Source organism: Babylonia areolata, chromosome 9 (assembly GCF_041734735.1).
Source record: "Babylonia areolata isolate BAREFJ2019XMU chromosome 9, ASM4173473v1, whole genome shotgun sequence".
In the NCBI taxonomy this organism is placed as follows: domain Eukaryota; kingdom Metazoa; phylum Mollusca; class Gastropoda; order Neogastropoda; family Buccinidae; genus Babylonia; species Babylonia areolata.
In genome coordinates this window covers 8143929-8165994 of record NC_134884.1, presented here as the reverse complement: position 1 = coordinate 8165994, position 22066 = coordinate 8143929, and the positions used below count along the sequence as shown (strand labels likewise).

The 22066-nt window shown below is 42.4% G+C and overlaps 1 protein-coding gene across 3 annotated transcripts in view; it reads right to left on the bottom strand.

Annotated features, from left to right (window-relative positions):
* The window catches only part of LOC143286041 (uncharacterized), a 34686-nt gene extending 12621 nt beyond the window's left edge, over window positions 1–22065 (bottom strand). For 2 of the 3 annotated variants that reach the window (XM_076593566.1, XM_076593568.1), the window contains exons 1-7: window positions 21948–22065; window positions 15994–16559; window positions 12316–12557; window positions 9448–9601; window positions 7349–7453; window positions 4375–4737; window positions 3049–3206 (exon numbers count right to left, since the gene is read on the bottom strand). In XM_076593566.1, the coding sequence (XP_076449681.1) occupies window positions 3049–3206; window positions 4375–4737; window positions 7349–7453; window positions 9448–9601; window positions 12316–12557; window positions 15994–16431 (1460 nt within the window). In that variant the 5' untranslated portion in view covers window positions 16432–16559; window positions 21948–22065. Of the gene's footprint in view, window positions 1–3048; window positions 3207–4374; window positions 4738–7348; window positions 7454–9447; window positions 9602–12315; window positions 12558–15993; window positions 16560–21285; window positions 21525–21947 lie in introns of those variants that run through there. The other variant, XM_076593567.1, reaches the window with a different exon arrangement.
* Between the last annotated feature and the right edge of the window lies 1 nt (window position 22066).

Below are 22066 nucleotides of genomic sequence, written 5' to 3'. Positions count from 1 at the left end.
GGACTGAGCGAGATGTGGGTAAACTGATCATGGGAGCATTTTTTCACACAGAAACTTGGAGGTGGAAGGGTTAAACTTTATGTGGACTGAGCGAGATGTGGGTAAACTGATCATGGGAGCATTTTTTCACACAGAAACTTGGAGGTGGAAGGATTAAACTTTATGTGGACTGAGCGAGATGTGGGTAAACTGATGATGGGAGCATTTTTTCACACACAAACTTGGCAGTGGAAGGATTAAACCTTATGTGGACTGAGCGAGATGTGGTTAAACTGATCATGGGAGCATTTTTTTACACATAAACTTGGCGGTGGAAGGGTTAAACTTTATGTGGACTGAGCAAGATGTGGTTAAACTGATCATGGGAGCATTTTTTCACACAGAAACTTGGCGGTGGAAGGGTTAAACTTTATGTGGACTGAGCGAGATGTGGTTAAACTGATCATGGGAGCATTTTTTCACACAGAAACTTGGAGGTGGAAGGATTAAACTTTATGTGGACTGAGCGAGATGTGGGTAAACTGATCATGGGAGCATTTTTTCACACAGAAACTTGGCGGTGGAAGGGTTAAACTTTATGTGGACTGAGCGAGATGTGGTTAAACTGATCATGGGAGCATTTTTTCACACAGAAACTTGGCAGTGAAAGAGTTAAATTTTAAGTGGGCTGAGCGAGATGTGGGTAAACTGATCTTCTTATTGTTGTCATGATTAACCCTTTAATGTTATATTCCGTTCTCTTCAAATGGTTTTAACTCATTCTACCCCACAGCTACATGCACGCTACAACTCACCTTGACCAGCACTACATGAGACCACTGCAGGTAAAAAAAAAACAGGGTGGTTCACTAAAACAGTGAAAACAGATGGAGAATTGTTGATTTCATCGGTCAAACAAAGCTTCGTTTTCATGCTTCCAGAATCCGTAAATGGTTGAGTTTAGAGTGCGAACTATACCAAGTAAGAATAAACAAAATTAGAATAGTGTTTTGGACACCACCAGTATTAGAAAACCTCTTGCATCAAATTAAGGCACGGTACAACTTAGAAAAATATTTGTCATGCATACGAGTAAATATGTGTCACACATCATTTAGAATAAAGTGGTTTTACTACATGGTACTGACAGACAACCAAAGGTAAATCCACCCTTGCACAGTAGTATATATTTAACCTTAATATATGTAGAGTCAAAGCAGTTCTAGAGATCAAAACAATTATCCTGCACAACATACATAGGCCATAAAAATTTTTTTTAAATATATATATATATATATATATATATATATATATATATATATATATGTGTGTGTGTGTGTGTGTGTGTGTGTGTGTGTGTGTGATATTAATTTGTATTATATTGTAACTTAAGACCATCCACATTAATTAAAATTCACCATGTCCAAATTCTGGAAATGAATGTGTTTTTTGGGGTGGTTTTTTTTCACATGTGTGTTGTTGTATACCTTGGTTATATATTATCCATGCATGGTTTGGATGTGGGCTTTTTTTGTGTGTGTGTGTGTGCATGTGTGTGTGTGTGCGTGTGTGTGCATGTGTGTGTGTGTGTGCATATGTGTGTGTGTGTGTGTGTGTGTGTGTGTGTGTGTGTGTGCATGTATGTAGATGTGGACACGCATAAGATATCCTACAGGTTATGCAACTATATGGCAAGTAATGTAAAAGTGTTCCATTTGTATTCTTCTGAATTTTTGTCTTTTTTCTTTTTTTCTTTCTTTTTCTTTCTTGTGTGCCACTATATTTGTAAAATCTTGAATGAAAGAGGTTAAAAAGCCCTTTAAAAAAAAAGAAAAAAAAAGAATGGTGTGTTGGTATCAGAAGTAAGACCTATGGACACAGATCGTTTTCTTTTCAATCGCCGAAGACGTGGAATAAGCTCCCTGATAACCTCAGTCATTCTGATTCCCTCGCATCTTTTAAATCTCGTCTCAAAACTCACCTTTTCCCTCAGCAATAAATTCAATTGTGGCAGTTCCACTTCCTTTGCGTTAGCTGTGCTTGACTATGTATGTATACATATGTATGTGTACATAACTACATGCATGTATATGAATGTGTACTGTGTGCGCGTGCGTTTATGTAAGTTTGTGCCTGCCTATGTGTGCGTATGTGTTAGGGTAGCTGTTAGATACACATGTATTGTTAAAATGTATGTACGCAGTGTGTGTGTGTGTGTGTGTGTGTGTGTGTGTGTGTGTGTGTGTGTGTGTGTAGTCATATTTTGGTGTGTGTATGTAACATAGATGTAATGTTTTATGTTAACAAAGCGTTTTTGTAAAGCACCTAGAGCAGATTTCTGGATAGTGTGCTATACAAGTATCCATTATTATTATTAAGAGAATACTCATACCTGGTCCACAAGGGAAGTAATCATGGTACGAGTTAACTCATACCTGGAGTGGAATGAGTTAAGAACCAACAGGTTACCAGCCCTGACAAGGGCCCCTCTGCAGTTGGCTAAGCAATTAAAAAAAAAAAAAAAAAAAAAGATTCAATTTAATTTGTCTTGACCTCTGTGAGCGCTGACCTCGAGGAGGAAGGTGGCAGAATGGTTAAGATGCTCAGCTGCCAATACAGACAGTCCATGAGGGTGTGGGTTCGAATCCCGCTCTCGCCCTTTCTCCCCAAGTTTGACTGGAAAATCAAACTGAGCGTCTAGTCTTTCAGATGAGGCGATAAACCGAGGTCCCGTGTGCAGCACGCACTTGGCGCACTGAAAAAGAACCCACGGCAACAAGAGTGTAGTCCTCTGGCAAAATTAAGTAAAAAGAAACCCAATCTGATAGGAACACAAATATAAAAGCCTGCACTCAAGGCCTGACAAGCGTGATGGGTAATGCTGCTGTCAGGCATCTGCCTAGCAGACGTGGTGTAGCGTATATGGATTTGTCCGAAGGCAGTGATATGCTAACTGTTAGCGCTAGCGTTCTTAATTTTTATGACCATTCTTTTCCCCCATGTTGTTGCTAACTGTGAGCTCTGGTTGTGACTCCTCCTTGAGAAACTGAAACTGAAACGGAAACTGACCTCCTGATGAGAACAGGGGGCACCTTGTGGAAGACGTCCTCCTCCATGGCCCACGAGTGGATCCAGACGAAGCGGTGAGAGATGCACAGAGGCACCTGCTCCAGACGCTCCTTGACCGGCGTCAGGCGCCAGATGTCCAGGTGGCACACCGAGTGACCCTGGTGGACATGGGGAAAGACACCGGACACTTGGGGTTCAATGCTGACAGTGATGACGGTGATGATAATAACAGCAATCATCATCATCATCGACGGGCGCAATAGCCGAGTGGTTAAAGCGTTGGACTTTCAATCTGAGGGTCCCGGGTTCGAATCACGGTGACCGCGCCTGGTGGGTAAAGGGTGGAGATTTTTACGCTCTCCCAGGTCAACACATGTGCAGACCTGCTAGTGCCTGAACCCCCTTCGTGTGGATATGCAAGCAGAAGATCAAATACGCATGTTAAAGATCCCGTAATCCATGTCAGCGTTCGGTGGGTTATGGAAACAAGAACATACCCAGCACGCACACCCCCGAAAACGGAGTATGGCTGCCTACATGGCGGGGTAAAAACGGTCATACATGTAAAAGCCCACTCGTGTGCATACGAGTGAATGCAGAACGAAAAAAAAAGAATCATCATCATCATCATTATCAGAATGATAATAATCATAACAATTAGAATAACAACAATATCAAATTATTACTTCTACTACCACTACTACTACTACTGCAATTACTAGACAAACTATAACTCTGCCAACAACCCAGAAGTATTTGATATGACATTGTCAACAACACATGAAGCATGTATATTTTATGGTGACTCTTTCTGACAGTTCATGACTCAAAGTCTGACCCTGGAGATAACTTTAAAAATCAAGCAAAACTTGATATTAATGGTGTACGCTTCAATCCTCCTCAAGCTGATCATTTTAGAGGCATATAGTATACCATCATTTACACTGTGTCCAGAAGACCATGAAGAATTCATGTGTTCACCATGCACTTTCAACAGATTTTACATGCATGTGCCTGCAAAGGCATGCACACACACACACACACACACACACACACACACACACAAACACACACAATTACAAACACACAAGCTCACAAACACACACACACACACAAAACCCATCAAACAAACACACACACACACACAAACCCCCCCTCAATCCCCCACCCCCCTCGGCCCCCCCCTCCTGCATCCGCCCGCCACCCCCCCTCACACACACACACAAACAAACACACCCCTAAATCTCCCCCCCCCACACCCCCCCCACCCCCAACGCACCCCCCCTCCTACACACACACACACAAACAGCCCCCACAAACCCCCACCTTGCCCAAGTCCCACACAAGGTTATCCAGCTCCCCATCCTTGTCCACGTCGAAGTTGATGGCCTTGGTGTCCGCCACCTCCAGGCGCGTGACTGGCTGGCCTGACAGCAGGTTCAAAACCTCGATGCCCTGTGGCCCGCGGATCACAATGGCGTTTGGGTTGGCAACATGTTCAGACTCGCTGTGGGGGCGTTGCCCACCGTAAGCGTAGCCAACCACGTGCTCGGCAGACAGAGCGGGAGGGGTGTAGTGTTGTTCGCTGCTGTCGTCGTCATCGTCGAGGTTGTTCTGGCTGAACTTGAGGTCTTTGACGAAGCGACCCAGCGTGAACTTGGTGTGCTCGTTGTTCACCCACATGTATGGCTGCACAAAAGAGGGAAAAAATTTCCCAGCATGAACTTGGTGTGTTTGTTGTTCACCAACATGTATGGCTGCACAAAAGAGAAAAAAAAAGGGGGGGAAAAGAATTTCTCAGTGTGAACTGGGTGTGTTCGTTGTTCACCAACATGTATGGCTGTACAAAAGAAAAAAAAGAGGGAAAAAGAATTTCTCAGTGTGAACTGCGTGTGTTTGTTGTTCACCAACATGTATGGCTGCACAAGAGAAAAAAATGCGGGGAAAAGAATTTCTCAGTGTGAACTGCGTGTGTTTGTTGTTCATGTACATGTATGGCTGCACATAAGAGAAAAAAAGGGGGAAAAAGAATTTCCCAGCATGAACTGGGTGTGTTCGTTGTTCACCCACATGTATGGCTGCACAAGAGAAAAAAAAGGGGGGGGGGAAAGAATTTCCCAGTGTGAACTTGGTGTGTTCATTGTTCACTTATGTCATGGCTACACAAAAGAGAAAAAAAGGGGGGGGGGGGTGGGGGGGGGGGAATTTCCCACTGTGAACTTTGTGTGTTTGTTGTTTACCCACATGAATGGCTGCACAAAGGGGAGAGAAAAAGGGGGGAGAGAGAAGAATTTCTTATCTAAAATCTTGAGTGTTTGAATGAAAGCGGTAGACAATGAAAAATATTTTATTAATATCATGAGGCGTGCTTGATGGCAGTAAGACAATGAAGAAGATTCTTGAGTCAATTTATGATTTGTGTGTGTGCGTGTGTGTGTGTGTGTGTGTATTTATTGTGTGTGTGTGTATTTATTGTGTGCGTGTGTGTGTGTGTGTGTGTGTGTGTGTGTATTTATTGTGTGTGTGTGTGTATTTATTGTGTGTGTGTGTGTGTGTGTGTGTGCGCGCGCGCGTGCGCGTGCATGCACATACACACATGCATGTAGCTTTTCATGTTAAAAAAGCAACAACTTAGTTTCATGGTAGTTTCAATGAAATTTCAACAACAAAATTTTTACTAAGAAATCAGACAGAACTTTCTTTGAACTCTCCACAGTATCAAACCACAGCAAGTTTTTTGCAGGTTTTTTATGATGAAAATGGCGAACTTTTGAAGTTTGCAAAAGCAAAACTTCAGTGTTGAAAAGGCCTTTAAAGACTTCTGACAAAATGAAAATTTACAATACATTTTTTACAACAGCATAAGAAGTGACTAAAAAAAAAAATTTTTTTTAAGAATATAAAAAAAGAAAAGAAAAGAAATAAAAGTCAACTGAAATAATATTCCTAAATGAGTAAATCTATCTTTCTGAGTGCACTCAGGCATCAGATTTGAAATCAATTCAAAGAAAGGGGAGAATTGGGTCCTGCCTTTCTATGCAAGGTCCAAGACACTGTGGATATGAGTTCACTGCCCTAATGGCCGTAGAATGCTATGGAACCTTTAACATTGACGGGTGCAACAGCCGAGTGCTTTAAGCGTTGGACTTTCAATCTGAGGGTCCCGGGTTCGAATCACGGTGACGATGCCTGGTGGGTAAAGGGTGGAGATTTTTCCGATCTCCCAGGTCAACATATGTGCAGACCTGCTAGTGCCTGAACCCCCTTCGTGTGTATACGCACGCAGAAGATCAAATACACACGTTAAAGATCCTGTAACCTATGTCAGTGTTCGGTGGGTTATGGAGACACGAAAATACCCAGCATGCATGAACCACGACAGAGTCATCAGCAAGTCGATGTTGGTCGTGTAACAGAAAGAAGAAGAAGAAGGACATCTATTATTTTTCTTCCTATCTCTACACTGTGTCAGAATGAGGAAGAAGGTGGCAGAATGGATAAGACACTCATCTGCCAATACAGTGTCCGTGAGGGTGTGAGTTCCAATCTCAATCTCGCCCTTTCTCCCAAGTTTGACTGAAAAATTACACTGCGGGTCTATTCATTGGGATGATAAACTGAGGTCCCGTGTGTGCAGCAGCACACACTTGGCGCACTGAAAAAGAATCCATGGCAACATGTGTGGAGTGATGGCCTAGAGGTAACGCGTCCGCCTAGGAAACGAGAGAATCTGAGCGCGCTGGTTCGAATCACGGTTCAGCCGCCGATATTTTCTCCCCCTCCACTAGACCTTGAGTGGTGGTCTGGACGCTAGTCATTCGGATGAGACGATAAACCAAGGTCCCGTGTGCAGCATGCACTTAGCGCACGTAAAAGAACCCACGGCAACAAAAGGGTTGTTCCTGGCAAAATTCTGTAGAAAAATCCACATCGATAGGAAAAACAAATAAAACTGCATGCAGGAAAAAAAAAAAAAAAAGGGTGGCGCTGTAGTGTAGCGACGCGCTCTCCCTGGGGAGAGCAGCCCGAATTTCACACAGAGAAATCTGTTGTGATAAAAAGAAATACAAATACAAATACAAATACAAAAGTGTTGTCCTCTGACAAAATTCTGTAGAAGAAATCCACTCTTATAGGTACACAAATACATATGCATGCACTCAAGGCCTGACAAAGCGCGTCTGGTTATGCCACTGTCCGGCATCTGCCTAGCAGATGTGGTGTAGACTATATGGATTGATCCAAATCTTGTGGTGCCTCCTTGAGAAACTGAAACCGTCTCGCTGTGCTGGTAACCTACCAGGTAGTTGTTGAACTCCTTGCTGTACAGCTTCCACGGTGCTTCCCCCGAATGCTTTCTGTTTTTCCGCAGCCCAAGCTTCCAGTGATGTTCTGTGTCATGGTTCTGCACAGGCATGCAAGCAGGCATTTCATTAACCCTCTTGCACTCGCATAATTCACTGAGAAACTTGTGTTTCAGTGTTTAGTGAGTTTGCATGATCAAGTGTGAATGTTGACGTGCTGCATACATGTTACAGGTGACCACCTCTCTCTCAACACGCACCAAGACACATGAATGCAGACGCTCTTTTTCTCTTTCGCAAGCACACACCAACACATAACCAGCTTGTTTGCACAGACATGTGTTTTCTTTAAGTACACACACACACACATACACACACACACACACACACACAGAGATAAAACAGGCATGCACACATATGTATGCACATGCACTCACACAAACAGTTTGTGCACACACACACACATACACAATATCATTTAGAAGTTTTAGTGGAAAGTCATAAATCTTAAGACCACACACACACACACACACACATAAAAAAAACAGGTATGCATACACATGTATGCACATGCACTCACACGTACAGTTTGTGCTTGAATGCTGTTCCAAGTTATGACACTGTTTATTCATTTATTTATTGATTGATTTATCTATTTCATTCATCCATTTATTTATCTATTTGTTTGTGTGTGTGTGAGTGCCTCAAGTCTTACAGACCTTATGGTACCATGACAATAAAATTTAAAAACAAAAAAAATTCTCACACACACAAACAACACACATCATCCACCCCTTCCCCATTTGCACATACACACACACAAAGAAAGAAAGAAAAAAAAAAACCCTCATCAAGCATATCTCACAACCAGTCCCCCCCCCATCCCTCTCTCCCCACCCTTCACCCCCTCATCCCCCTCTTGCCCCCCAAACTCCCCCCCACACACACACACACAAACACCCCCTCTTGCCCCCCAAACTCCCCCCCCCCACACACACACACACAAACACCCCCTCTTGCCCCCCAAACTCCCCCCGCACACACACACACACAAACACCCCCTCTTGCCCCCCAAACTCCCCCCCCCCCCACACACACAAACACCCCCTCTTGCCCCCCAAACTCCCCCCCCCCCCACACACACACACACAAACACCCCCTCTTGCCCCCCAAACTCCCCCCCCACACACACACACACACAAACACCCCCTCTTGCCCCCCAAACTCCCTCCCCCCTTCTACCCCCCCCCCACACACACACAAACACACACACACAAACATCCCCCCACCCTGACAACAAACCTTAATGTGGGTCTGTTCCCGAAAGTCTCTAGGCAGGCCAGCACCCCCTAACCCCTCTCCCCACCCTTCACCTGCTCATCCCCCTCTTGCCCCCCAAACTCCCTCCCCCCCCCCCTCCCCCCCAAAACACACAAAAACATCCCCCAACCCTAACAACAAACCTTAATATGGGTCTGTTCCCCAAAGTCTCCAGGCAGGCCAGCCCCCCCTAACCCCTCTCCCCACCCTTCACCCGCTCATCCCCCTCTTGCCCCCCAAACTCCCTCCCCCCACCACCCCCTCCAAAACACACACAAACATCCCCCCACCCTGACAACAAACCTTAATATGGGTCTGTTCCCCAAAGTCTCCAGGCAGGCCAGCCCCCCCTAACCCCTCTCCCCACCCTTCACCCCCCTCTTGCCCCCCAAACTCCCTCCCCCCCCCCAAAAAAAAACCCAAAACACACACAAACATCCCCCCACCCTGACAACAAACCTTAATGTGGGTCTGTTCCCCAAAGTCTCCAGGCAGGCCAGCCCCCCCCACCCCAACCCCTCTCCCCACCCTTCACCCGCTCATCCCCTTCTTGCCCCCCAAACTCCCTTCCCCCCCTCCCCCAACCTTCACACACACATAAACATCCCCCCCTGACAACAAACCTCAATGCTGTGGGTCTGTTCCCCAAAGTCCCCAGGCAGGCCAGTCCCCCTCCCCCCCAACCCCTCTCCCAAACCCCTTCACCCCCTCATCCCCCTCCCGCACCCCTACACACCCTCACACCCCCCACACACACCCCACCCTGACGACAAACCTGGATGTTGTGGGTCTGTTCCCCAAAGTCCCCAGGCAGGTGGTGCCATCGCACGGTGCCGTTGGTGGCGCTGAGGGCAAAGGTCGAGAAGTGGGTCAGGTTCTCCCCCTCCTCCACAACCGTCTTCACCACCGTTGTCGTGTTGCCCTGCTCACTGGGGGATGGGGTTGGGGGTGGGGATCGGACCATGATCATGGATAATAATAACAATAATATTACTGATAACAATAGTATTTGTATTTCTTTTTATCACAACAGATTTCTCTGTGTGAAATTCGGGCTGTTCTCCCCATGGAGAGCGCGTCAATATACTACAGCGCCACCCATTTTCTTGTATTTTTTCCTGCGTGTAGTTTTTTTTTTTAATTTGTTTTTCCTATCGAAGTGGATTTTTTTCTACAGAATTTTGCCAGGAACAACCCTTTTGTTGCCGTGCGTCCTTTTACATGCGCTAAGTGCATGCTGCACACGGGACCTCGGTTTATCGTCTCATCTGAATGACTAACATCCAGACCACCACTCAGGGTCTAGTGGATGGGGAGAAAATATCGGCGGCTGAGCCGTGATTCGAACCAGCGCGCTCAGATTCTCTCGCTTCCTAGGTGGACGCGTTACCTCTAGGCCATCACCCCACTTAATGAAAATGATAATACTAACAACAAGATAACAATAATATAACTAATAACAACAATAATATCAAACATTACCAACAACAATAATCAAATTAATATTGATAGCAACAATAATAACAATAGTAGTATTCATATACTGCTGATTCTAGTGCAGAGATAAATTCACCAAAGCGCTTACACACCAGTCATTCATAAAGTGACAAACACAATTTACAGATATTGACAACAACAACAACAACAAACATCATGTAAACAGAAAGCTGGGGTGACTGTAGACAAGCCAGGAAGAGGCAGCGGAGGGAGGGGTGTGGGCATGGGTGTGGGCAGAGGTGGGGGTTGGGGCTATTTTTAAGAAGAGGTAGGTTTTAAGGTTGTACAACCATGACACCAAAGGTGAACCTTCAGTTCTGAACTGTCCCCCATCAACCAACAACGACAGCCAGCCAATTCTTCGGGAAGAAGTAGAGGCAGCAGTGAAGACACTGAAAGCAGGGAAGTCAGCTGGCGTCGACAACATTCCCGCCAAACTGATTCAAGCTGGAGGCGAAGCGGTGATTGATGCCCTCACCACCATCTGTAATAAGATCCTGCAGACGGGAGAGTGGCCAACCACCTGGACACAATCATTGGTCATCACAATCCCCAAGAAAGGCAATCTACAACAGTGCAAAAACTACCGCACCATCAGCCTAATCAGCCACCCCAGCAAGGTCATGCTAAAGGTCCTTCTCAACCGACTGAAGCCGCAAGCAGAAATGATCATCGCCGAAGAGCAGGCCGGCTTCAGAGCAGGGAGAAGCACAACAGAACAAATCTTCAACCTGCGCTTGCTGTGCGAGAAATATCTCCAGCACCAAAGAGACCTCTACCACGTCTTCATTGACTTCAAGAAGGCGTTTGACAGGGTATGGCACGCTGCCTTATGGGCCACCATGCACAAATTCAACATCAGTGAAGACATCATCCAAGCCATACAGAACCTATACGAAAGAGCAACCAGTGCAGTCCTCTTCAATGGTAGCACGGGTAACTGGTTTAGAACCACGGTCGGAGTCAGACAGGGCTGTCTACTCTCTCCCACTCTCTTCAACCTCTTTCTTGAAAGGATCATGACTGACGCCCTGGAAGATCATGTGGGAACTGTCAGCATTGGAGGCAGAGTCATCACCAACCTGCGCTTTGCCGATGACATTGATGGCCTGGCAGGAGAAGAGAAAGAACTCGAAGAACTCGTGCACAAACTTGACAAGACATCATCAGCCTACGGCATGGAGATCAGTGCCGAGAAGACCAAGGTTATGACCAACAACAGCCAAGGCGTAACGTCCAACTTGCACGTAAACGGTGAAAAACTGGAAGAAGTCTCCTCCTTCAAATACTTGGGTGCCATTGTGTCAGACGAGGGTTCGAAACCAGAGGTCCTGTCCAGAATCGCACAGACTACTGCTGCACTGAGTCGATTGAAGACTATATGGAAGGACAAAAAGATCTCCCTCTCGTCCAAAATCAGACTAATGCGCTCCCTCATCTTCTCAATATTTCTATACGCTTGCGAATCCTGGACCCTCACTGCAGAACTCCAGAGAAGAATCCGGGCCCTGGAAATGAGATGCTTCCGCAAGATCCTGAACATTACATACAAAGACCACATCACAAATGAGGAAGTGAAAAGAAGAGTCCAAAACGCCATTGGCCCATTCAAAGACCTGCTAACCACAGTGAAGGAACGCAAGCTCCGCTGGTATGGACACGTCACACGATCAGACGGCCTAGCCAAGACCATCCTGCAGGGTACCGTACAAGGAAGGAGGAAGAGAGGCAGACAGAGAAAGCGGTGGGAGGACAACATCAAAGAGTGGACGGGCCTGCCATTTGCCACAACTCAAAGGGCCGCTGAGGACCGAGGCAGGTGGTGCGAGCTGACCAGGCAGTCATCCATGGTGCCCCAACGACCCACCCACGGGTCAAGGGATAGATGAAGATGATGAAGAAGGTTTTAAGGCCATACTTGAAAGAGCTTAGCTCAGATTTCTGATGAAAGAGGAAGCTCATTCCAAGTGCAATGTCCAGAGATGGAGAAAGAGCGGCAGCCAGCTGTAGAATGTTTGAATCTGGGGACATGGAAACAGAATGGATTCGAAGCTGGTCGTAGAGAATGATACCCCCCCCTCCCCTCCCCCCCGAATCCCACCCCCATCCCCCACCCCCCCTCCAATCCTCCCCCACCATTACTCACTCCATGGTTTCCACCGGCAACTCTTTGGTGGCATGCGTCTTGTGCATGAAGCTGCCACCCACAATGACAAGACCGGCATCGTTCTTCTGCACCGAGTGGGAGGTGATGAGAACGCCCAGGGACTTGACGGAGTACACCTCCTCATAGAGGTCCACGGTCACAGGCAGAGCCACCTCCCACACCAGGGTTAGCTCAGAGTCGAAGCACATCACGTGCCAGTCGTCGGTTGCTATCACTATGATCTGGAAAAAAAGAAGAAAAAAAAGAAAAGAAAAGAGCTTGGTAAGCTGCAAACCTAATTGGCAGAAGTATCAGTATCAGTATCAGTAGCTCAAGGAGGTGTCACTGCGTTCGGTCAAATCCATATACGCTACACCACATCTGCCAAGCATATGCCTGACCAGCAGCGTAACCCAACACGTTAGGCAGACCTTGAGATAAATAAATAAATAAATATAAAATATAATATAATATAAAATAAAATAACAAAAAATAAAATAAAATAAATAAATAAAAATAAAAGATAAATAAACAAATAAAATAAATAAATAATAGATAAATACATAAAAATACTACTACTACTACTACTACTACTATTTATAGTGCGCAGAATCTTGATGAAGTCAACTCTGAGCACAAAAAATAAATAAATAAATAATAAATTAAATTAAAAATAAATAAATAAATAAATAACTGGCAGAATGTTATCAACACTATCAACCCCTTCAGTGACACAGATAAAACAGTAAAAACTGGTGTTTCAAGTCATAAAACAATCTCCAAAACAATAAGCCTAAAACTGAGAAAATGGTCCGGAGATATACCACTCCCAATAAACTGTGTGAATATTCAGCCTTCCAGAGTTAGTTCCCTTCTGATGACATCATCAGTGACGTCACTATGCACATGTGTGATACGGTTAATGGTACTCAGGGGGTTAAGTATCACACATACAGCAAAGCAATGCAAAGCTCTACAAAGTACAATGAAAAAAAAAAAAAAAAGTAACAACACAAAAGAACGCAGTAAAATACTACTGATAAACCCACACACCAGCACAATGATTGACTGATTCTTCTTCTTCTTCTTCTTTGTTCGTGGGCTGCAACTCCCACGTTCACTTGTATATACACTGGTGGGCTTTTACGTGTATGACCGTTTTTACCCCGCCATGTAGGCAGCCATACTCCGCTTTCGGGGGTGTGCATGCTGGGTATGTATTTGTTTCCATAACCCACCGAACCCAGGCACTAACAGGTCTGCACATATGTTGACCTGGGAGATCGGAAAAATCTCCACCCTTTGATTGACTGATTGATTGATATGGATATTTATTTAGCGCCTATCCACGGTCGGAGACCAAGCTCTAAGCCTTTTACACATACGAAGTCATTTACACAACAGGCTGCCTACCTGAGTAGAGCCAAGTGACGGCTGCCATTGGGCGCTCATCATTCATTTCCTGTGTCATTCAATCAGATTATCGATTTCAGGCACGCACACCTACACACTGAGACAAACATGTAACATTTAACATGCATGACCGTTTTTGTTTATTAACCCCACCATGTAGGCAGCCATACTCCGTTTTTGGGGGTGTGCATGCTGGGTATGTTCTTGTTTCCATTACTCACCAAACGCTGACATGGATTACAGGATCTTTAACGTGCATATTTGATCTTCTGCGTGCATATACGCACGAAGGGGGTTCAGGCACTGGCAGGTCTGCACATATGTTGACCTAGAAGATCGGAAAAATCTCCACCCTTTACCCACCAGGCACCACCGAGATCTGAACCCGGGACCCTCAGGTTGAAAGTCCAACGCTTCAACCACTCGGCTATTGCGCCCGTCGCACTAATGCAGTGGTGTACAATTTTAATTATGATAAGATACAACAGAAAAACAATGCAATACAACAGTAATGCAATGTAATTCATGTACAAATATTACTATCAATAAAAAAAAAACACAATGCAATAAATCACAAGTGACACAACACAATACAAAATTTCGCAACACAAGAAATAAACTGACCAATACATTGCACTGCAAACCGTTCACAACACAATGTGACACAACACAATGCAAAAATTTATAACACGACAAAAACAACACAACTGACAAACTACTTGATACAGGACTGCAAACTGTACACAACATAACACAAAACAATACGAAAATTTACAATAACAGCTAGGGCTGTGCTGGTCGTGAGTATTCCTGGGGACCACTACGGTAGACGGACTGGCCTAGCTGGAGATGCACACACACCAATGAACCACAGCCCATCTCCCCTATCATCTAACAGCATGTCCCTCAGCAGCCAGGTTACATTGTGCCCAACAGCATATATCTATATATATATATATATATATATATATATATATATATATATATATATATATATATATATATATATATGTGTGTGTGTGTGTGTGTGTGTGTGTGTGTGTGTGTGTGTGTGTGTGTGTGAGTCATGTCCAACTATGACCATCAGAACAGCAGAGGAGGCAACTGCTGTTCTGACTATTTGGGCTAGAATTTTATTATAGTGGAGAGTGTCTTGCCCAAGTTACATCCCCACTCTCTCGGCCAAGAGGGTTTTAGGACAGTCGGCGTTGGGGTGGTTCCCAAAGGCCAACTAGCCCACAAGACTGCAGCACTAAGCGCCAGTGCAATTTTGCCTCCTAGTTTGAGAGTCATAGTCCTTCACAAAAGACTAAGCTGTAAATGATTTCCCATTGACTGGAAAAACCATTGATAATACAGCTCTCACTTTGCTGTTGGCCCAAATGTAAACTTTTGTCAATTTGTGATATAAGCCGAGTGTTGGGCCAACATCAGCCTTCCACAAAATGACAGTTTTCATCAACGTACTGATGTTGGTCGTCAAGTGGATGAAGAAAAAGACAACACAACTTATATAACTGACATTATGCACCAGTTCAATTCTGCATTACAATATTGATGTTTATGCATGTGTGCTCAGTACCATTATCTAACTATCATGTGTGCAATATGATATGTTTACAATTTATAATGCTTAATTTGCAGCAGGGTTTCTTATTCAGGAATCTTTATTTCAATGTACCAGTTATTTTATTATTATTTTATTATTTTCTCTTTTACCACATATTGCATTGATTTTATTACTGAACCTGCCATTTAACAATGTATAATGATTTTACACAAGCATTTCTTGTTCTGATATTGCTTTTCTTAATATTTTTTTTTAAATATTCATGTTATTTTACAAAGTGTGTATGTGGGAGGTGTTGGGGGAGGGTGTGTGTGTGAAGGGTAAGGGGACTTGGGTGTGTGTATGGGGAATGTACCCACTGTGTTGTGTTACTTGCTGATGTGTATTTAGCTTCATGCAATGCTTTTTTTCTATCTTTTGTCCAACATTTGTCATGTTGCGAGTGTGTTGGACTTGGCTGTTAGCCAAGATATTCTGAAGGGTAAGTGACGAGCCTGTGGATGCATAATTTAATTTCCGAATGGATTAATAAAGATTGTATTGCATTGTATTGTATTGTATTGCATTGGATTGGATTGCATTGCATTGTATTGCACTGCGCTGTATTGCACTGCACTATACTGCATGGAATTGTATTGCATTGCATTGTCTTGTATTGTACCGTATTGTATCATACTGCATTGTACCCCGCTCACCTGTTTTCTAACTTGCACCATGGCCAGGTAAGGCGTGGTGAAACCAGTCTCCAACACCACCACTCTGGCCATCCGGTTCCCCGGCCTGCTCAGCGACAGCTCCACCTCATGCTTCACCACCACATGAGGCAAGGAACCGTCCGCCAGTTTCTGCTGCTCCGGCACAGCCAGTACACTCAGCCGCCCATCCATCGTCACCATCACCACCTCATTGATCCCATCGCTCTCCAGGTCGGTGATGATGGGCGTCGGCAGTCGTTCCTCTGGGGTGGGGAACTTGTTGTTTTCGAAGGAGTGAGATTCGCTACGCTTCCGCCAGGTGGGTACCAGGTAGAAGGAGTCTTTGACACGGAAGAGGTAGAAGATGATGACGCACAGGCAGAAGTAGCACACCTCCCGGCCGGATATTCTGCGAAGCACGTTTGTGAGGGACTCCATTTTTTTTTTTCGCTGGCTTTAGTGATTTACTTAGCTGAGTCCCTTTTACCTTGTTTTATTTTGGGTTGGTTTTTTTTCTTCTTGTCTGCCAGCCAATTCACATCCTGTTTATCACAGTCTTGCTCAATCTGTAACATATAAAATCAACATTTGAGCTAATTTCCTTATCCATGTCAAATCATGTAAAATGATAATAATAATATGAAAAAAGATAGTTAATATTACAGTGCTCTTTAAATTAAAAGTATCAATAACTAATTTTAATAAAACACAGTCAAAATATTTGTTCTTTTTTCAACTTTGTGTATAAAAAGTCAAGAGAGACCAGTGTGCATGACTGCCAACCCCTCCCTGTTTTTCTTGTTGATAAAAGCAGATATAGTTTAGCACACATATGTATGGATCAGTCTAACTATGATTATGTTTCTGACAATTATCATTCTCTGTTTCTGACGACTCTGAAAATAAACATGCTTCTGTCTCACTTTCTCACAATTTATATATTATTATTATTACATTATTATTATTATTATTATTATATATTATTATTATTCTTATTAGGTTTTGCTTCTGGAAGTGGGGCCTGGACCCTTCCGGCCGAACCGGGGGGTTTTGATGGTCTTTACCCAGGGTAGACAGTTTTCCTTAGGTCTTCTTAGGCTATTTTTTCTACTAGGTTCATGCGTCCTCCTAGTTCCGTCGCGTCTATATCGCCAGAAGTGGCGTCTGCGACGTACACTACCAGATCCAGATAATTTTTATAACACAAAATCCATAGGTACAGGTACAGGTACAGGATTGGGGACTTTCCTATAAGCCTTCTGGCTTTTTAACGTCCCTTCACTATTGTCTTAATCAAGTGTTGCACATGCGCCAGGAAAAAGTTTCTTGTTCACTGATCAAAATCAAATGGTTTTATTAGAGATTTTTCATCATTGTCGATAAGATTTTTGAACTGGTTAATAGTGTTAGCTGTTTTTGTTGAGTTAGTCAGTGCATTCCAGCCTTTCACTGCTCTAAAACTAAAAGACGATTTAGGAACATTTGTTCTACAATATTTAATGTAAAGATTAGTATCTGAGTTTCTGGTAACTTGGGATTTGCTAGTAGAGAAAAAGGTGCTATGATCAATGTCGACCATTCCGTTCATTATCTTAAAAACTAGTATCATGTCTCCTCTATATCTTCTATATTTTTGGGAGTGCAAATTCAACTGTCTCAAACGACTTTGATAGTCAAGATCTCTAAGTTCTGGAATTATTTTAGTTGCTCTCCTTTGTACTTGTTCAATTGCTTTGGACTGTCTTATTAATCTGGGATACCAAATTGTATTGCCATATTCTAGGATAGGCCTAACAATTGTTTTATAAAGGTTGACAAAGATATCCTTATCCAAGAATGTAAATGTTCTCTTGATAATACCCAGTACTTTGTTGGCTTTATTTATCACTGCTTGGATGTGTGTATCAAAGTTTTTATCAAATATTACTCCCAAGTCTTTTTCTTCATTACATTCCGAAATAACCATACAATTCATGTTATCAATTTTCATTTTATATTCATTTTTAGGGTTATTTTTTCCTAGGTGTAGCACTTTACATTTTGTTGCATTAAAATATAGATTCCACTTGTTAGACCAGTCATATAGGTTGTCTAAGTCATTTTGCAATTTTAAAAAATTCTTAGCTGTATCATAAAGTTTAGTGTCATCAGCAAATATCCTGCAACAACTCCTAACACAATCTGGAAGGTCATTTATAAAAATGGTGAATAAAATAGGTCCAAGAATGCTACCCTGGGGTATTCCACTCAATACTTGTGCATTTGGTGAAAGACTATTTCCAACTCTTACCCACTGACTTCTCCCCAACAAGAAACTGCTTATCCATTTCAATACATTCCCATTTATCCCATAATCTTTTAGCTTTTTTATTAACCTATAATGTGGCACAGAGTCAAAAGCTTTTTTAAAATCTAAATATATGATATCTGCAGATTCCTTTTCTTCTACTAACTGGGTTAAATCTTCCATTACCTCTAACAGTTGAGTTATACATGACCTCTGTTTTCTGAATCCATGCTGGCACGGAGAATATAAATTATTTGTAATCATAAAATTAACTAATATATCTCTAACTAGTGATTCTAATACTTTACATGCCACACATGTAAGACTTACTGGTCGGTAATTACTTGGATCAGATCTAGTACCCTTTTTAAATATTGCTGTGACTACTGCAGTCTTCCAGTCATCTGGAACCTCACCTAACTCTAATGATTTATTAAATAATGTACAGAGTGGTACTGACAATTCCTCACTAAGTTCCTTCAGTACACGTGGAGGTAATTGATCTGGGCCCTGAGCTTTACTATGGTTAAGTGCCTGTAATTTTTCTTTTAATGCTGTAGGAGTTACAATAAGATCACAAAGACTGGAATCACATTTTGGCTCTTTTGACCCAGTAGGAATATTTCTTAAATCTTCTTTGGTAAAAACACTAGCAAAGAAAGTATTTAAAATATTTGCCTTATCCTCATCACTTGCAGGACTAATACCTGTATTTGATTTTGTTTTAGCTTGTACATATTTCCAGAAATATTTTGGGTTTGTTTTACATTCTCTGGATAGTCTTTTTTCATAGTCTCGTTTGGCATTCTTTATTATATTATTGCATTTATTCCTAGCTGTGATGTACTGTTGGTGATCATATATTTTTCTTGTTTTTAAATACTTCTTATACAAATTATATTTCTTTTTAACACTTTTCTTAACTCTGCCTACCATCCAAGGTGGTTTTAAACTTTTGTTTTGACCTATTGAGATTTTTGGAATGTGTTTCTCCATGCTATCTAGTATTTTTGTTTTTAGGTATAACCAGTAGTCATTAACTGATTTTCCTTCTAGGTCACTCCACTGAATTCCCTTTAAATCTTGTCTCATATTCATATAATTACCTTTCCCAAGGTCATATTTATAAATTTCCTCTTCCCTTTGTGCACATTTATCTATATATAAATTAAAAGTAAGTGTATCATGGTCACTTTTTCCGAGTGGGGCTAAATGTGTAATGTCTGATATAAATTTCTCATCATTAACTAAAACTAAGTCAAGGAGATTTGGTTTCTGTTCTCCGCGTCTGCGGGTTGTATTGGTTACCATTTGGCATAAGAATGAGTCTCTTAAGCATTCACAAAAAGTATTATTGTCTTGATTGGTCCATTGTCCATTCCAGTTTATTGTTGGGAAGTTAAAGTCGCCAACAATACACACTTTATCATGCATTTCTATTTCTTTATGTTTCAGTAAATTATATAGTTCCTCTACATTTTCAGTGGTGGAGCTGGGGCTCTTGTAAATACATCCTATAAGCACTTTCTCATTATCATTTGATAAGAATTTACACCAAACACTTTCCTGGAAAGGTTGTTCATTTAGTGTTGCACATTCTACAGCATGAAGAGATACATGTGTATAAATGGCTACTCCCAACTTGGGGTCTCTGTTTTTAAAGAAGTCATAACCTGGTATGTTATATTCAGATTCATTAAAATCCTTTTGATTCTTAGCAATAATTTCAGTCAGAGCTATAATTTTTGGTTTTAAATCTTCAATGACAGTTAAAAATTCACTACGTTTATTTAAAAGGCTATCTACATTGGAATAAAGGAACACACACTCATTTTCATTCACACTTTTTACACTATGTACAACTGTTCTTCCTTGGAGTCAATGTTTACCCTTTGGCTTGTCCTGTGTATCATCACCAGGACCAAGCTTCTTGGGTCTCTTGACTATGGCACCCCCTCTTATGATAAGATCTTCTTCTCCCCTCTCAGATCTCTCCTTTAACTCCTGTTTCAGCTTTTTGAAAGCCTCTCTCTCTTTTGATGTTGAGTCATGATTGATATACCTTTTTTCCTCCATTTTATTGACTCCAAAGTTCAGTTTGTGTGCATTCTTCATAATCTCTCTCTTCCCCTCTTCGGTCTTCACTGTGACTCTGAGCAGACGGGGTTTCCTATCACTACCTATTGTGAACCTGCCAAGTCTGACTGGATTTTCCAGTTCCTCTGCTACTTTTTCATCTGTGACTTTCGCTACTAGCTTTTTTGCTATCCTGAGGTCTTCAAGTTTTCTTTCTTCAGCAGTATCTGCCTGACTTTCTTCAGCATTCACTATCACTATGTTCTGCTTTCTTTTTTCCCTCTCTTGTTGTTCCTCTAACACCTCAGTGACTTTCTGATCAACCTTCTCTTCAATCATTCTCTCTATCTCTGAGGCTGAGTGCTTGTCCTCTATTTTTTGCATCCTGGTGTCCATTGTTTGCATCATTTTTAGGATGATATCAAGCTTTGCCTCTAAGCGGGTTTTGTTTGGGTCAGGGGCCTTGTGCTTGCAGCATTCAGTGCAGAACCACTGAATGTTTGCCTTACTGTTCTCAAGGACTGAATATTGGGCATCAGTAAGGGCTGAGCATCCCTTGTGGCTCCATTCCTTGCACCCATGGCACTCTATAGCAGGCTCTTTCTCATGAATGGGGTCTTCACACGTGATGCATGCAAACAATGTCTTCATGCCTTTTTCCTTTTCTTCTAGCTTGGCACTTGTGGCCATCTTTTTTTAGCCTGATCCTCTACGGTTCGCTCCCGCCATAGCGAGGAGTCTAGTGGTATACACTGAGTCACTGGGCCTGGCTTAGCGTCGACTGCTAGAACTATATGTACACTTTAGCGTTGGCGTCGACTGCTACAGCCGCGTACAGGCGAGCGATAGGCGATAAACTAACACTTACCTTAGCCTTTACTGTCCGTTTATACGATGAATAAAAAGTGCACAAAAAGTAAAAATGTTACCTGATTATCCAGTACGTAGAATTTCCTCGTTAAGAAAAGAGTATAAAAGTGCAGCAGTGCATTAAAACGTAAACAAGCTTAAAATGAAAGTGAAAAATGAAGGTGCTGCCTCGGTGTGCAAGTGACAGTTCAAAATCTTAGTCCTTGATACAGCGAAATTCACTGGAATAAAGATTCTTTCAATGGAATATAGGCCTAACACAGCCCTTATGATTATATAAAAACTTTACGGTCGTCTGTCACGTTTATAAATTTAACTTATTTAGTGAAACTTTGAGGAGCTCAGTCAAAACACGACCGCCATCCAGCGCATGCGCACAGTTCCATCATGCAAAATACTTTCTTTTTCTACAGTGGTCAAGCAGAAAATAACCCATATCAAGTCCACTGATTATTGCAAAAATATTTCAATCATTCAACATATATTTATACAATATCATTGTCATGTCAATGCGAGAATCATTTGGCTCATTTTAAGTTTGTTAACGTTGTGAATTTTGCTGTTCGCATTTTCATAACTGATGTGGACCTCAAACAACAATTATAATTTCATTAAATATATCATGATACTATGTATCTTCTGAATATTTACTATATCAAACTTAATTTCGAACAGACTCAATAGAAATAAACATGATTATCAAAAATAAACTGCCACAGACCAACGTGATAGCAGACGCTATACTTTTGCCGAAAACCTGCAGAAGACACGGAAAAAGAAAAGTTGCCGGTAACGACATATATGTATCGGAAAACGAGTAAACTCTTTCGTTACCATTGT